Raw genomic sequence first — 18,410 nt, 5'->3', positions numbered from 1 at the left:
ATTACCATCTCCCCCTCCCCAGATAGTGAATTACCCCCTCCCACTCTCCCCAACAGTGAATTACCCCCTCCCCGACACTGAATTACCCCCTCTCCCTCCCCCAGTGAATTATCCCCTCCCCTCCACAGAGTGAATTAAGCCCTCCCCTGACAGTATATTACCCCCTCCCCCTCCAAAGACAGTGAATTACCCCCCTCCACAGTGAATTACCCCCTCCCCCTCCCCAGTGAATTACCCTCTCCCTCCCCCAGACAGTGAATTACTCCTCCCAAGTGAATTACCCCCTCCCTATCCAGACAGTGAATTACCCCCTCCCACTCTCCCCAACAGTGAATTACCCACCTCCCCACCACAGAGTGAAGTAACCCCACTCCCTCACCAGACAGTGAAGAACTCCCTCCCCTCCCCAGTGAATTACCCCATACCCCTCCCCTAGACAGTGAATTACTCCCTCCCCAGACAGTGAATTACACCCTCCCCTCCCCTAGAGAGTGAATTACCTTCTCCCTCCCCAGACAGTGAATTACCCCCTCGCCCACTCCAAGACAGTGAATTACCCCCTCCCCTCCACAGACAGTCAATTACCCCCTCACCCTCCCCAGTGAATTACCCCCCTCCCCTCCAGAGTGAATTAACCCCACTCCCTCACCAGGCAGTGAATTACCCCCCCTCCCCTAGACAGTGAATTTCCCCCTCCCCAGACAGTAAATTACCTTCTCCCCACCCCCAAGACAGTGAATTACCCCCTCCCCAGAGTGAATTACCCCCTCAACCACCCCGAGACAGTGAATTACCTCCTCCCCAGACAGTGAATTACCCCAACCCCTCCCCCACCCCAGACAGTGAATTACCCCCCTCCCCTCCCCAGACAGTGAATTACCCCCACTCCCTCACCAGACAGTGAAGATCTCCCTCCCCTCCCCAGTGAATTACCCCCTACCCCTCCCCAGACAGTAAATTACCTTCTCCCCACCCCAAGACAGTGAATTAACCCCCCCTCCCCAGACAGTGAATTACCCCCTCGTCCACCCCGAGACAGCGAATTACCCCCTCCCCCTCCCCTAGACAGTGAATTACCCCCTCCCCCTCCCCAGTGAATGACCCCTTCGCCCACCCCAAGACAGTGAATTACCCCCTCCCCAGACAGTGAATTACCCCCTCGCCCACTCCAAGGCAGTGAATTACCCCCTCCCCCTCCCCTAGACAGTGAATTACCCCCTCCCCCTCCCCAGTGAATTATCCCCTCGCCCACCCCAAGACAGTGAATTACCCCCTTCCCCTCCCCAGACAGTGAATGACCCCCTCCCCAGGCTGTGAATTACCCCCTCCCCTCCACAGTGAATTACCCCCTCACCCTCCCCAGTGAATTACCCCCCTCCCCTCCACAGAGTGAATTAACCCCACTCCCTCACCAGGCAGTGAATTACCCCCTCACCCTCCCCAGGCAGTGAATTACCCCCTCACCCTCCCCAGTGTGAATTAACCCCACTCCCTCACCAGGCAGTGAATTACCCCCTCCCCCTCACCCTCCCCTAGACAGTGAATTTCCCCCTCCCCAGACAGTAAATTACCTTCTCCCCACCCCCAAGAGTGAATTACCCCCTCAACCAACCCGAGACAGTGAATTACCCCCTCCCCTCCCCAGACAGTGAATTAACCCCACTCCCTCACCAAACAGTGAAGATCTCCCTCCCCTCCCCAGTGAATTACCCCCTACCACTCCCAAGACAGTGAATTACCCCCTCCCCGTCCTCCACAGAGTGAATTTCCCCCTCCCCCAGACAATGATTTATCCACTTCCCCCAACCCCGCTCAGCTCCGAACTACATCTTCGACAATTCCTGTAGCACCCACTTCCGGTTATTTGCAGCTGGTTTCCGGCCGGTGTCCATGGTAACGGCGTTATTTACAACAACGAGGCAGATTTAGAGAGTGTGAGGGAGAGAGAGAGAGAAGAGGGAGAGTGGTGTCGGTCAGCGGACAAAGAGAAAAATAACGAGTGTCTGTTCAAGGAAAGGGAGATCAGGAAAGGTCAGGGAGAGGTGGAGAGCTAGACAGAGAGAGAGAGAGACAGTGTGATAGAGAGACAGTGTGATAGAGAGAGAGAGAGAGAGAGTGTGTGTTGGAGAGAGACAGTGTGATAGAGAGAGTGATAGAGATACAGTGTGATAGAGAGAGAGAGAGAGAGAGAGAGAGAGATAGAGAGAGAGAGAGAGAGTGTGTGTGTGTTGGAGAGTGACAGTGTGATAGAGATACAGTGTGATAGAGAGACAGAGGGAGAGTGATAGAGAGAGAGAGAGAAAGAGAGAGACAGAGAGAGAGAGTGATAGACAGTGTGTGTGTGTGTGAGAGAGAGAGATAGAGAGACAGTGTGATAGAGAGACAGAGAGAGAGTGATAGAGAGAGTGTGTGAGAGAGAGAGTGATAAAGAGACAGTGTGATAGAGAGACAGAGAGAGAGTGATAGAGAGACAGTGTGTGTTTGAGAGAGAGAGACAGACAGTGTGATAGAGAGACAGAGAGAGAGTGATAGAGAGACAGTGTGTGTGAGAGAGAGAGAGATAGAGAGACAGTGTGATAGAGAGACAGAGAGAGTGTGTGATAGAGACAGACAAGGAGAGTGATAGAGAGGAGAGATAGCTAGAAACAAAGATATTGATAGTAAGAAAGTGATAAAGGGAGAGAGAGAGATAATCAAGCAGATTGATAGAGACAGAGAGTGATAGGGAGGGGAGAGTGACAAAGAGAGAGGGAGAGTCACACAAAGTGACGTGAGGGGGACACAGTGTTAGAGAGCGAGCACATACTGGAGCAAGAGTATTAAGAGAATGTGATAGAGTGAGATGATGATTAAAAAGAGTCACAGAAAGAAAGAATGATAGGTGTAGAGAAAGCAAACTAGAAGCAAACTGAGAACCATATTCACAGTGGCAGAGTCATTGTGCTAAAATGAGGCACAGTGTACTTGAGTGAATAAACCCAGAAATAGAGTTCAGTGTTCGAAAGAGTCAGTCAGGCAGAAATAATGTTAGAGACTTTATAACAGGCACAAACCACATCAGAAAATATATGAGAACATGAGTTGGACTGATAGGGCATGTTAGGGAGGGCCACAAACTAAGTATTAGAGAGGCATAGACTATGCAGGAAAAGTGACAGTTGGTTAAAAAAAAGTATAAGATTGTGTGTGAAGGCTACTTAGTATATAAAAATCAAAGACCCAGAGAATATACATGAGTGAGATGCTATGTTGGAGATATGAACATGTGGTGTATGAGTAAGACGTAGAAAAAAAATTGAAAGAGAAAAATAGTATTGAAAAGGGGAGCTCGACTTATCGATTCACCATGACTACACCACTGGTTCAGGCCAATCACATTTTTGGGTTACAAGCCTCTGTTGTTAATAATGTTTTGTTTTTTGATGATCAAAGCATAATTTACCCAGCTGGAAGCAGCTGTGTGCGGTACAATGTTGACCAGAAATGGCAGAAATTCATTCCAGGTAAGACTTTTTATCTAGTATAAGAATAGCTCAGTAATTGTGCATAAATGCAACCTTTGTAAGAGATACAAAAATGTGAAAGTCCTTTTTTTTTAAAAAATCATTCATGGGAATGTGGGCATCGGTGGCTGCATGTGCAAATTATTGTCCATCTCTAAAGGCCCTTAAAAGGTTGATGTTAAACTGCCTTCTGGAACTTTGATATTTATGTGGTGTAGACACACCCAATGGGCTCTTAGGCAGATTAGATTCCCTACAGTTTGGCCATTCAGCCCAACAAATCCACACCAACCCCATTCCCCCCTGACTAATGTACCTAACACTATGGACAATTTAGCATGGCGAATTCACCTGACTTGTACATCTTTGGATTGTGGGAGGAAACCAAAGCATCAGGAGGAAACTCATGTGCAAGCTTCACAAAGACAGTCACCTGAGGCGAGATTTGAACCCGGGTCCCTGGTGCTGTGAGGTAGCAGTGCTAACCACTGAGCCACCATGCCACGCACAGTTGGGAGGATAGGAGGAAACTCCACTATGGTCAACAAACATGGTCAAAGAGAATATCCAATCAAAACCAAGGTACACAGAGTGGTGAAAACTAGTGGTAGGCCAGAGGGTCTGGAACCTTTCAAGAACCAGCAGCAGATGACCAAAAATCTAATAAATAGGGAGAAAATTGATAATGAAAATAGCTTGGTAAGAAATATAAAAACAAAAGTAGCAGCTTCTACGGGTATATGAACAGAAAGTGAGGAGCTAAAGTAAATGTGGGATCCTTGGAGAATGCAATGAGAGAATTAAAATCAAACAAGGAAATGGCAGATAACTTAGACCATTATTTTGCATAGGACTGTATGTGAGAGGACACTAACCATCCCAGAAATAACAAGCAAAAAAAAAGCTGCTAATGGGAGGAAGGATCTTGTAACAGTGTGTATCATGAGGAACAAAGTACTTGACAAACTAATGGCAGTAAGTCACTACGACTTGATGACTCACATCAAAGTATTTTGAAGGAAATGGCTGCAGAGATTATGAAGACATTCCAGAATTCACTGGATTGCAGAAGGATTCCTGTAGATTGGAAAATGGCTCTTGTTGAAGAAGGGAGGGAGACAGAAAGCAGGAGACCAGTTGCTATAACATCTGCAGTTAGGAAAATGTTCCAATCCATTATTAAGGAAAAAACATCAGGACATCTACTAAAGCTTAATACAATTAAATACTGTAAACATGATTTTATGAAAGCGAAGTCATGTTTGACAAAATTGATTGAGTTCTTTGTGGGTCTAACAAGCTCAGGTGATAAAGGTCAAATCAGTAGGTGTAGTGTGTTTCAAGTTTCAAAAGGATTCAATAAGGTGCCACATTTCGCAAGATAAGAGGTTACAGTATTGAGGGTAAACAATTAAGATGAATTGAGGATTGGTTAACAAACAGATGGCAGAGAGTTGGGAATAATGGGTCTTTTTCATATTGAAAAGGCAAAACTAATCCCACAAGGGTCAGTCAGAGGGTCTTAATTATTTACTATGTATAATAGTGAATTGGAGGATAGAGCAGAGTGAAATGTACCCAAATTTGCTGACAATCCAAAAATAGGTGGGAGGGCATATTTTGATAAGGACATAAGGAATTTGCAAGGAGATATAGACAAGTTGAGTGGTTGGGCAAAGTGTTGGCGTATGGAGTTAAACATATGGAATTATGAGGAAGGAAGGATTAAAGCAGACTATTATTTAATTGGAGACAGATTCCAAAAGAATGTTCAGTGGAGAGAGAACTGGATGGTCTTGTGCAAGAAATACAAAAGCTTAGTATGCAGCAAATAATTCAGAAAGCAATGTGAATTTTGAATTTCATTGTTAGAGGGTTAGAGTTTTAAAAAATAGGCAAGTCTTTCTATAACTACAGGGTGTTGGTGGAGCTGCATTTGCAACTGTGTTCAGTTTTTGGCTCTGTATTTAAGAAAGGTTGTACTGGAATTGGGGGCCGTTCAAAAGAAATTCACTAGGCTGATTGTTGGGAAGGATGGATTGGCTCATCAGGAATTACTAAAGAGGTTAGGCCTTCATTCATTAGAGTTTAGAAGAATGAGGGATGATTTTATTGAACATGCAAGGTTCTGAGATGGATAACAAGGTAGATGTTGAGAAGTTGTTTCCACTAATTGGGGAATCTTGAACTAGAGGACCTAGTTACAATACAAAGGAACATAAGTGATTCAATGGAATTCGTTCTTGCAGAGGGTTGTAAATGTCTGGAACTTGACCTTAGAGAGTTCTGGGAGACTAGATCACTGAAAGTATTTAAAGATGATATATTTTGACTTTTTGGGGAGATGAGAGTTATTTATGATGAGCTGACATGAAAGGGAAGTTGAGGGTTGGGCCTGATTAGCCATGATCTTGTTGAGTTATTTCAGTGGTCAGGGAGGATATAATGAGGGGAAAGCATTCAGAGGAGATGATATGAGTGGATCTAAGGAACAGTAAAAGATCTAAAACGGTAACAGATATTGTATACAGACCACCTGGTGATAGTTCTGAAATACTAGATTGTGTAAATGTAGACATTAAGCAAGTGTGTAGCAAAACCAGTATTCATGGAGGATTTTAATTTTAACAGAGATTAGGAGAAGCGGACAAGTACTTGTCAGAAAGGTAGTGAATTTCTGAAGTGTGTCCGGGATAATTTCCTACAGCAATACGCTCTGGACTCAACAAGAGATAAACAATATTGGATTTAGTAATGATTAATGAGCCAGATTTCATTAGGAACCTAACTGTGCATAAACATTTGTCAAACAGTACTCATAACATGATCGAGTTCAATTTAGCAAAAGCAAAACACATGAGTCAGCTACTAGAGTTTTGGATTTGGGTAACAAGATGAAAAAGAGACCATTTGTAATAAACTGGGAAAATCTGCTAATGGGCAAAAAAACTGAAGAAGAGTGGAAGATGTTTAAAGAAACATTTAACACAAAACAAAACCAGTTTGTACCCCTGAGAGGGAAAGCTCCACTTCACAGGGAAAAAACAGCCAAAGAAATAACTAAAGGACAACTAAAAAGGTCAGGGCAACATAAAACTCAAATAAAGCACTTGGAAGCACAGATCCGACTGACAACAAAGGGCCACAAAGCAGCTTATAAGAGCTCCTAAAAGGCATTATGAAAGGAAACTTGCCAGTGAGATCAAAATTAATAAGAAGAAATTTTATAGTTACATAAAGAAAAAGCAGGTGGTCAGGAGCAATGTTGGTCCACTAAAGACTGAAATTAGTGTATTGTTAATGACTATGGGGAACTGAAAGTTGTGTTGAATAATTATTTTGCCTCAGTATCTGCTGATACTGAAGAGGATAGCTTGCCAGATGTCCTGAGGAAATTAGTAGTGGATCAAGAATAGAGATTGAATAAAATTAACATAAATAAAATGTCAATAATGAGAAAATGTAATAGATGTAAAGAGTGACAAATCTCTTGGACCTGATAATTTCCATCTGAGAGTATTAAGGGAAGTAGGGAAGCACAAATAAATTCCTTTACTCTGATCTTTCAGCTTTCTCGAGATACAGGAGAGTTATCCTGCTAGGTTGGGAAATGGCACATAGAGTCTTGGAGCAAATAGCACAGGAACAGACTCTTTGGTCCAACGTGTCCACACAGATGGGTAAAAGAGGAAAGCAAGAAATTGTAGACCTGTTAACCTAACACTTGTGGTGGGAAAATTGTTAAAGTCTATAATCAATGTTGGGATAATCAATTTTCAGTTAATCAGAGAGAGCCAGCATGGATTCATGATAGGTAGGTCATGCCTGACAATCCTTAATGAATTTTTTTGAAGAAGTAACTAAGGTAGTTAACAGAGGAATGTCTGTGGATGTTGTTTAAAGGGACTTTCAGAAAGCATTTGATGAAGTCCCATATAAGACATTGTCAACTAAGGTCGAAGCCCATGGAATTGAGGCAAATGTCTGACCTGGCTGGGAAATTGGCTGAGTAGCAGATGACAGAAGGTATGGATAATGCACTGGTACTCAAATGGGCAGGATGTCAGTGGTGTCCCCATTATAGATGGTGCAGATGAAAGATTAAATGAGTGGACAAAACTGTGGCAAGAAGTGTTCAATGTAAGCAAGTGTGAATTCATCCATTTTGGACTGAAAAACATATATGTAAGGGTACCATCTAGATAGTAGAATTTAAATATTGTGGATGTTCAAAGAGACTTGTGGTTGGCTGTGGTTGATCTAATAATCCTCTCCTCCCTTTTCATTCTTTATCCCTATAGCCCTTAATTTACTCAGAGATTAAAAAATTTTCTATCCTATCCTTGAAAATGCTCAACAAACCAGCATTGATAGTTCTCTGTGGTAAAAGAAAATCTACAGATTGACTACTCTCTGAGAGAAAACATTGTTTCGCATCTATGTCTTAAGTGGGGGACCTCTACATCTGAGATTATGCCCTCTGCTTCTACTCTCCCTCGGGGCATCAACTTCGCCAACTGATCCTGTCAGTCTCCCTAAGAATTATGTATGTTTCAATAAAGCCTTTCATTCTTCCAAATTCCAATGAGTACAAGCCTGACCTGCTTGATCTCCTGATAAAATGTCTCCATACCCAGGATCAACCAAGTATACCTCCTCGAGACTGCCTGTAGTATCAATATATCTTTCCTTAGGCAAGGGAACCCAAAACTGTTCACGGTATTCCAGGTGTGTGGATGCTGCATATCAGAAAACAAAGACAGAAGTTGCTGCAAAAACTCAGTAGGTCAGGCAGCATCTGTGGAGAGAAATCAGAGTTAAGGTTTCGGTTCAAGTGATGGTTCTGAGGAACAGTCACTCAACCCAAAATGTTAATGCTGATTTCTCTCCACAGATGTTGCCTGACCTGTTAAACTTTTCGAGCAATTTCTGTTTTTGCTTCCTACTTTTAAACTCCATTCCTTTTGAAATAAGGCCAGCATTCCACTGGCCTGCCCAATTTCCCACTGAACTTGTATGCTAGCTTTTTGTGATTCATCCCTAATTTACCAGCTCTAATGGTTTTGAAACAAGGCTCGAGGGGAATTGCCAGAGGAATGGCTTAACTGCTGACTTCTGGATTAGTGGTGCTGGAAGAGCACAGCAGTTCAGGCAGCATCCAAGGTGCAGCGAAATCGACATTTCGGGCAAAAACCCTTCATCAGGAATAAAGGCAGTGAGCCTGAAGCGTGGAGAGATAAGTTAGAGGAGGGTGGGGATGGGGAGAAAGTAGCATAGAGTACAATGGGTGAGTGGGGGAGTGGATGAAGGTGATAGGTCAGGGAGGAGAGGGTGGAGTGGATAGATGGAAAAGGAGATAGGCAGGTAGGACAGGTCCGAAAAGTCATGGGGACAGTGCTGAGCTGGAAGTTTGGAACTAGGGTGAGGTGGGGGAAGGGGAAATGAGGAAACTGTTGAAGTCCACATTGATGCCCTGGAGTTGAAGTGTTCCGAGGTGGAAGATGAGGTGTTCTTCCTCCAGGCGCCTGGTGGTGAGGGAGCGGCGGTGAAGGAGGCCCAGGACCTCCATGTCCTCGGCAGAGTGGGAGGGGGAGTTGAAATGTTGGGCCACGGGGCGGACCTTACATTTAGCTGGACCATCTCCGACACCTCCCTCCCCTTCCTGGACGTCTCCATCTCCACTAATGATGACCGACTTGACACTGACATTTTTTACAAACCCACCGACTCCCACAGCTACCCTGGATGTCACCTCTTCCCACCCTACCTCTCGCAAAAATGCCATCCCGTATTCCCAATTCCTCCGCCTCTGCCGTATCTACTCCCAGGAGGACCAGTTCCACCATAGAACGCACCAGATGTCCTCCTTCTTTAGAGACCGCAATTTCCCTTCCCACATGGTTAAAGATGCCCTCCAACGCATCTCATCCACATCCCGCACCTCCGCCCTCAGACCCCACCCCTCCAACCTTTACAAGGACAGAACGCCTCTGGTGCTCACCTTCCACCCTACAAACCTTCGTATAAACCAAATCATCTGCTGACATTTCCGCCACCTCCAAAAAGACCCCACCACCAGGGATATATTTCCCTCCCCACCCCTTTCTGCCTTCCGCAAAGACCATTCCCTCCGTGACTACCTGGTCAGGTCCACGCTCCCCTACAACCCACCCTCCCATCCTGGCACTTTCCCCTGCCACCCCGCAGGAACTGTAAAACCTGTGCCCACACCTCCTCCCTCACCTCTGTCCAAGGCCCTAAAGGAGCCTTCCACATCCATCAAAGTTTACCTGCACATCCACTAATATCATTTATTGTATCCGTTGCTCCCGATGCACTCTCCTCTACATTGGCGAGACTGGGCGCCTCCTAGCAGAGTGCTTTAGGGAACATCTCCGGGACACCTTCGCCAATCAACCACACCGCCCCGTGGCCTAACATTTCAACCTCTCCTCCCACTCTGCCGAGGACATGGAGGTCCTGGGCCTCCTTCACCGCCATCCCTCACCACCAGACGCCTGGAGGAAGAACGCCTCATCTTCCGCCTCGGAACACTTCAACCCCTGGGCATCAATGTGAACTTCAACAGTTTCCTCATTTCCCCTTCCCCCACCTCACCCTAGTTCCAAACTTCCAGCTCAGCACTGTCCCCATGACATGTCTGGACTTGTCCTACCTGCCTATCTCCTTTTCCACCTACCCACTCCAACCTCTCCTCCCTGACCTATCACCTTCATCCCCTCCCCCACTACCCATTGTACTCTATGCTACTTTCTCCCCACCCCCACCCTCCTCTAGCTTATCTCTCCACGCTTCAGGCTCACTGCCTTTATTCCTGATAAAGGGCTTTTGCCCGAAATGTCGATTTCGCTGCTCCTTGGATGCTGCCTGAATGCTGTGTTCTTCCAGCACCACTGATCCAGAATCTGGTTTCCAGCATCTGCAGTCATTGTTTTTACCTCCTTAACTGCTGACTTGCCATTCAAAGCTGCTCCCTTCAGCAGAACCTTTTCCAGATGGTCCAAATGACATTGAAAGCTTACTAGAAGATTTACATGAAACAATCTGCAATCATGTTTTGCATTACACTCATGTGTATGTACATTGCTTCTGGAACATTCTACGTTAACACATCCAATTTTCCTCTCTCCAACAAATAAAATGCAGGATTTTACTTATGATATGGTCTTGTCACATGCCAACATGTTTCTACCAGTTTTAAAGACATTAATTAATAACCTATATATATGCCATACTATTGAACGCAGGTGCTGAAAAAAGCCAAGGGATGTTGGCTCTTGCATTTAGCCCCAATCACCGATATCTGGCCGTTTCTGAAAAGGGTGAAAAAGCCACAGTGACTATATATGACGTACAGCACGATCAAAGCAGAAAAAAAAAGTCACTAAGTGTCAATGATCTTCACGCCCAAGAGTTTGTCAGTATTGCCTTCTCGCCAGACTCCAAATACCTGATTGCGCAATCCGGGAAACCGGATTGGACACTGATTTATTGGTTATGGAAGAAACAGAAAATCATTGGTGTTATGAAAACTACCACGAACACAAATCCTATTTATCAGGTAATCATTGTTAATTCTGTCATGTTACTTTCAACCACCGTCATTTCTCATTTCTTTAGAAGTTGACCAAAACAAGTCTTCCAATTTACAAAGCTTGTCATTAGGATTTTGGATTATGCATTTGGATCAAGTATCTAAAGGCATTCATATCAGTGCTGTGTGCTTTTATAATACATTTGTGAAAAATGTTAAAATAATTAGAAATTAGAAAGTAGGAAGAAAGGTTTGGTGAAATGCAAAATCTAACTCTTCTCAAATAGCCTTGACCATGTATTAAATATTTTCCCCTATATTTGAACTTCTGTAGAAGAATGAGTAAAACAAAATTCAAATAATTAATGTAATCATTCCTTTTCCTCTTCCTAATTAGAATCTCGGAGAAAAGGCCACCATGGAAATTCTTGCTCATATTTTGAGAAGTTCCTAATGCTTACTGTCTGACATTGGACGCCTGTCCATGTGTGAGTGAAACCGTAGAGATAAAATCACCCCTGTCCCGTAACATTTGAAGTCAGGAGGTTTTCTGTTGTTTCCACCCTGGTCTGTGTAATCTTCACCCTGAATGAAAACTTTGAAACTTGAGGGTAGACGCAACACAGTGTAGCAGATGTCAAGTGGCAAGCTATTTTCTTTCAAGAAGCCCACCAATTTAAGTGCCAATCAGGAAGACCTGCCTGCTGAAGCATGTCTTCACTGCTTGGCAGCAGCACCGGGGGAAATAGTGGCTGCTGCTGATAGCCCATCTACCTGATGCTCTGACTGCCAAAGGACCCAGGCCACAGCAGATTGGTAGCATGAGGCAGACCATGTCGTAGGGTCAGAGGGAGGGGTGGAAGGAAATTGGCAGCAAGGGAGAGTGGTGGCTCTTGGTTGGCATGCCAATCCTGATTCTGATTCCCTTGATCAGGCACTGAAACCTGTCAATGAGGGACACCAATGACATGCACCCACCTTTCTCTACCCACCCCTAGATGCCTGCAAAAAATCCCAGATACTTTTTACTTTTCACGCTCTCTGGTCGATTAGTCCACCATCTGCTGCTGGGTTGATGCTGGTGGCAGGGGGAGGAAACCCTTAGTAGGCATCACTTGCTTACTTTGGGGTCTTAATTGGCATTATGTTGGGTCTTTGTTTCTTAAGGTGGGTGATGGGGAAAGTTAACAAAGAATTGTCCACTTTGTGTGTGGAAGTGCAAGCTAAATTGAACTGGTAGGACTGTTCTTCGAGAAGGTTGAAAGGAGATTTAATAGTGATGCTCATAATCAAGAGTTGTCTAGAGGTGGGGAAAAAGTACTCCCATTTGTATAAAGTTTGAGAACCAGAGGACCCCAATCTAAGGTGAAAGACAAAAGAACCAAAGGTGATTTGAAAGAAACAACATTGTTGCAGAGTAGGGTCTTAGGACCTGAAATACACTGCCTGAGAGTGCGGTGGAGGTAGATTCAATCATGTTTCTCAGAAAATGGAGATAAACACTTGTTGAAAGCCCTTGTGGATATTATGGACCAGATGGCCTCCTTCTGTGCTGTAACCATGATTTTAATATGTAACAGATGGTGAAATCAAGTGTATTTTTCATTGCCGACCAGTTCATGATTAAGTCAGAATAATTAATACGCTTAAATGCTTGCTTATTCTCCCCTGATGCCTGTTTCTCCTCATTCTCATTTGCAGGAAAATTTAACTGGTCTTCAAGAAGATATAGTGTTTATGTATGTGGATTATAAGTTAAATTAATGCCTACCCTTAATAATGCTGCTCAAAAGTAGCTGTTAACAAATAGGAGAAAAAAAGATCTTATACACTGTACCTTATATGATTTTTAAATCCTGGTTGTGGGCATGTCTAGGACAGAGCTGTGAATGAATAAGGTTTCAGAAAGTGTTCTGATGGGTTAGGGTTAGAGTGAGAGATGGAATTTATTTACTCAACTTTAATCATTTCACCCATGTGTATATGTTTGGTCAGATGCTTCTACCTTCCCCAGTTGTCATTATTTCCGATTAAGTTGCATACATCTATTGAGAAGTTTGGATATAAAAATAACAAGCAAAATGAGAAAAATAGTGAGGGTGTGAACAACTATTTCCCACTGCTAATTAACCTATGCTAGGTACTGGCCTTCAGTAACTAGCGGATTGGTGTGGGTGCAACGTAACATGTTCTCTGGGTTGTTTTACATTCTTACCTTCAGATCTGTTGAAAATTGAACAAGGTAAGAGTGGTGGATATATAATGTTTTATTTTATAGAGTAATTTATTATCCTTTCTCTACACTTATTTTTATTCAGTTTCCTTCATTTGCTAATATTCCTTTTGATTCTTTCTTCAGGAATATAATATTACTTTCATGACTGCAACTGGTTCCAGTAATTATTACGTTTCCCCTCCTTCCAAACAGTACAGTACAGTCTGTTTAATACATCACAGACATCATTGAGATTCCTGGAATGTGCTGCATACACAATCTTGTAATTTTCTTTCCTATATTAGATCAGCTTTAACCCTCAAGATAATACACAGATATGTGTGGTTGGGGATGGCGTTTTAAAACTCTTACGATATTCTGATGGAAACCTCAAACAAACAAACTTCCAAAAGTTTGAGCTCCAGAACTTTCTTGCACATGCATGGATGCCAGAGGATCACATCGTTGTTGGCACTGACACAGGAAAACTTTACCTGTTTGAGTTAGCTGAATTACGCTGGGAGTATTCAATAGTGCTGGAAATCAGGTACAGTATAAGTGGAGACAATACAGTCCCTAATATTACTTGTTGTATTTTCTCAATTGTTCTTTGTTCAAAACCAGTTTTGAGTGGGTGATCCTTTCTAAATATTAATGTGTTCTCAGTTATTTCTTGTTCTGTGAATTTAAAAAACCTAAAAAGGCTATCTAAATAAACTTTGCTATCATTGTAAGAAACTGGCTTAATGTTGGAAACATCTGAAATAAGCAAATATAGCAAAAAGATCTGATGGTCCACAAATTTCTTACTCACAGCTTTTCATCCATTCACAATCCTGTGATTTGCATTGATGACTTTAAACATATTAGCATTTTCTTTCCTCCAGGCAAAACCACAGTAAAAGGTGTGCTAATTAAGATCAAATGTGTTATGTGTTTTGTGTTACTATATTGGCATTTTGTCTTACTATATTGGTGCTACTTACTACAAAATGTTTAGCTTTTAATAGACTACAAATTGACATCCAGTGCTCTCATTGATTGTAATGATTACGGCTCAAGTCAATAAATATTAATGAAGCCAGTTGTTACAAATAGAGTGGCCTTCTGCAACCTAAGTTTGAATCTGTCATTATTTTTTGAGATCCAAACATGGAGGGTATTAAGACAAATCTTCAACTCTAGCATACAGCTCTTTGTAATGTCATGATTTTTGTGGAAATCAATTACTAATAAGAATATAGAAATTGACTGTCAGGAAAACAATATTCTGACCCATCAATCCTGGCCCATAACATGTTAGAACATCATGGCAAAACAATTCTTCACTTCACCTCTCTCTCTCTCTCTCTCTCTTTCTCCTGTAGCCATGGAACCTTCAAATTAATACAAATGGATTGTTTGTCCACTCCTGGAGGTCATGCTGATAAGCGTTGACCCTCCTGAAGTTCATGCTAATACTTAATCCCTGCTCACATCTTGAATTTATACTGAAATCCCCATTGCCTCAGAATGTAAACTGATTACTATTCTCCTCCCCCCTTGAATTTATCCTGATGTTCCCACTCCCCAGAGTTTGTGCTGATAACCACCACAATTTTCTTTTACAGCCTTCTACCTAGAATTTATGCTAATTTTCCACACCTACACAACTTAGAGTTTATCCTGTACTTCATTTCATAGAATCAAAGAATACCCATAATGCTGAAGATGCCTACACTCCTCCTTCAAGTGTTCTTGCACCCTTACTCCCTCACCAATTCCTTTCAATTCATTCTTATTGTTTTCCCATCAACAATAGTTAGTTTTTCCTTTTTCTCCTTACCTTTCAGCCAATTAAATGCTAAAGTGACAGCAATAACAATTTATCCCAACATCTTTCATTCTCTTCTTTCCCTTTTCCTTTCTTCTGTTGTCATCCATTTAGCTCTATCATTGCCATCACATTCATCATTGTAAAACATACAACAAATAGCCTTTATTTTTTTAACCTCTTAATCCCATTCTACTGGCATTTCCACTTTGAAGCTTTACTTACTTTGGGAGGAAATTGTCTTGTTCCTGTAAACATTTCCTTTTTGGAACCTTGGTTCAAATATAAAACGGTAAGGGAACTTGCAAGGGGACTGATGTGACAAAGTCAATCATGGATTAAACAAATTGATTTGAGACGGCACTTTGTGTGAGGAGACAAAATATCAGAGGGAAAATGGCTACTATTTCAGTGTAAAAACATTTTAATCAATGAATTTATAATTACGTGTAACTGAGCTAGGACGGCCTGCTGAGCTTCTGGAATTTTGTATGCAATAAATCAGTTGCTTATATCAAATATTTTGTGCAAATTGAGTCAACGTGTGCTATTAGCAATGCAGTATTCCTCTTGGAGAATGTATAACCAATGTTTTAAGTTGTGTATTAGAATTATAAAAATTAAATAAATTATTTCAAGTAATGTCTTTGATGTTGCTACCTTAACAGAAAGTCTCCCTCTATCAGCCATATGCCTCCACCTCCACCTCCTCAAGCTAAAGTGACAGCAATAACAATTTATTCCAAAGGGTTTATTTGCTCTGCTGGACCTGGTGTTGTGTATATGTTTGAAAGAGGAGAAGAGAAGGATACCTTTAAAAAATCAAGGGTAATTAGGGTGAGTTCTTCATTAGACGAGACTGAAATAATACTTGTAATAATAAATATTGAATAATAATTGTCAAGTGTATTTAAAGCAGTAATAGTCTCCCAGACTGAGAAGATTCAAAGGCATTTGGAAGCTCTTTATATAGTAGGGAGTAAATTTTAGAAATTAACAGTGGAAATTTGAAGTGAAAATATAAGGTACATATATGAGTTGAATAGGTACTGTTATTTTGTACAGATTCTGCCCACAGCTATTATCACTTAATATGGCAACAGGGAGTGGCTCTTGAATCCATTTTAATTAATACTTGATATTCACCATCTCAACTGTTGCAATTTTGATTGACTTATTTCATGATGCCATACACTCTTGTTATTCAGTTTCACCTGTTTATCAATGATCATCATCATTGGTAGTCCCTCGCAGATGAGGATGACACTCTTCCAATCTCAGGGTGAGTCTGTAAGTGGCTGTATAGACTGATGTGGCTGCCACAAGTTCTGTCACACTTGGGACAGGTGGTGGTCACAGGAAGAAATGGATAGGGCATTAGTATGACAGCATGGTCCTTTCGCTGTTTTCCCCTGGTTTCCATTTTTTTTTCCCGATGCTAAGTTTTGAGGTTCTTGATGCCTTCCCAGAGGCTCCTGCTCCATTTTGGACGGTCTTAGACTAGTGATTCCCATGTGTCTGTGAGAATGCCGCACTTCACTATTGAGGCTTTGAGGGTATAGCTGAAGCACTTCCTCTCCCACCTGCGGCTCACCTGCCAGTTCAAAGTTGGGAATAGAGCACCTGCATGGGGAGTCTCATGTCGGTCATGCGGATGATGTTCCGAGCCCATCATAGCCAATCTAGGGTGGTCAGTGCCTCGATGCTGAGAATGTTGGCCTCGTCAAGGATGCTGGTGTTGTTGCATTTCTCTTTCGAGCAGATTCGCAGGATCTGGCAGTGTTGGTGGCACTGCTGCAGTGTTTGAAGTGTCTACTGTAAACAATCCACATCTCAGAGCCATATAGGCGCCAACCACAACAGCTCTGTAAACCGTGATCTTGCTATCAGGCGACTAGCAAAATGCTGTATTTTGATTATTCACTGATTGTAACATAAACTGTATAGAACACTGGGGACCCTGGGCATAAGTTTAATCTGCAATTTTACATCAATTCTCTGGGGACAGCACTGCATACACCTTTGAGTCTGACAGTACAGTATTCTTCTGACAAGCTGCCCCCAGGGTAAGCTTAGCTACATAATACATGCACATTTCTTCCTCTTAATATCTGAAACAACTGAGGTAAAGTTTGCCTGTTAAGGTTGATCCAGTAGTTCTGTTCAATACCCAAATTTTTATGATGTAAAGCTATTTCACTTATTTAGACATTATTAGCCAGTGTACATTGAACAATAGTTTAAAGTAGAATATGCATATAGTAAATTGGTTAAAAAACCCTGCAAAATTTTTCACTTTTATGCTTTTATTTCAAATCCACTAAACTATTTCTAACCATCAAAGAAGTGAAGAGTTTTATTTTGAAAAATAGCATTTCCAGAAGTTGTCAGAAATTAGTTTAGTAAGTAACTACATTATGACTAAAATCTGTTCAGGGTCTTGAATCTAGATTCTGAGAAATTCATGCACATAGAGTTTACATTTGTCCAAAAAGGAAGACATATATTTTGTCCCTTAAGGCATAGCCTACATCCTTGTCCTAGTGAGCTAAGGCACAGTTTGGTGACAGATGACTCAGGTAAACATAGCGTCATGCAGCACAGAAACAGACCGTTCAGTCCACCTCGTCTATGCCGACCAAGTTTCCCAAACTAAACTAGTCCTACTTGCTTGCATTTGGCCCATATCTCTCTAAATCTTTCCTATCAATGTACTTGTCCAATTTTTTTAAATACCTGCATCTACCACTTCCTCTGGCAGTTCATTCCACACACAACTACCTCTGTGTGAAAAAGTTGCCCCTCAGGTCCCTTTTAAATCTTCCTCCTCCTACCTTAAAAATTGCCCCATAGTCTTGAAATCCCCCATCCTAGGGAAAAGACAACTGCCATTCACCTTATCTATACCCAGAAACATCTTGGTAAATCTTTTCTGAAACCTTCTCCAGAATATCCTTCCTATAACAGGGCAACCAGAACTGTTCACAGTACTCCAAATCATGGCCACACAATGTCCTGGACAACCTCAACATGATGCCTCAATTCTTACACTCAGTGGTCTGAGCAGTGAAACATACTTTCTAAGATTGCAACTTTCTAAGAACCCTGAGGTCTCTCTGTTCAACAACAATACCCAGTAATATTGTTGAAACATTCAATTAGGTCATTGGCTTGCAGGATTATTTAGAACTGTTTGAGAATAAACCCAGATGTGCATCTACCACTACACATCCTGTAATGTGATATACAAGATAGACAACTCTTAACATTGCCATCAATCAGTCATTTTTAGGCATGACAATGCTTTGGAAGGTAACTCATTTC

At 42.3% G+C, this 18,410-nt stretch overlaps 1 protein-coding gene across 1 annotated transcript in view; it reads left to right on the top strand.

The window, feature by feature from the left end:
• Positions 1-3,346: 3,346 nt before the first annotated feature.
• Positions 3,347-18,410, top strand: part of cfap57 (cilia and flagella associated protein 57) — an 85,102-nt gene continuing 70,038 nt past the window's right edge. The window contains exons 1-4 of the mRNA XM_060829916.1: positions 3,347-3,503; positions 10,772-11,085; positions 13,579-13,820; positions 15,755-15,923. Of these exons, the coding sequence (XP_060685899.1) occupies positions 3,347-3,503; positions 10,772-11,085; positions 13,579-13,820; positions 15,755-15,923 (882 nt within the window). The remainder of the gene's footprint in view (positions 3,504-10,771; positions 11,086-13,578; positions 13,821-15,754; positions 15,924-18,410) is intronic.

Source organism: Hemiscyllium ocellatum, chromosome 9 (assembly GCF_020745735.1).
Source record: "Hemiscyllium ocellatum isolate sHemOce1 chromosome 9, sHemOce1.pat.X.cur, whole genome shotgun sequence".
Taxonomy (NCBI): Eukaryota; Metazoa; Chordata; class Chondrichthyes; order Orectolobiformes; family Hemiscylliidae; genus Hemiscyllium; species Hemiscyllium ocellatum.
The sequence above is the reverse complement of the archived record's forward strand: the minus strand, read 5'-3'. Positions and strand labels throughout refer to the sequence as shown.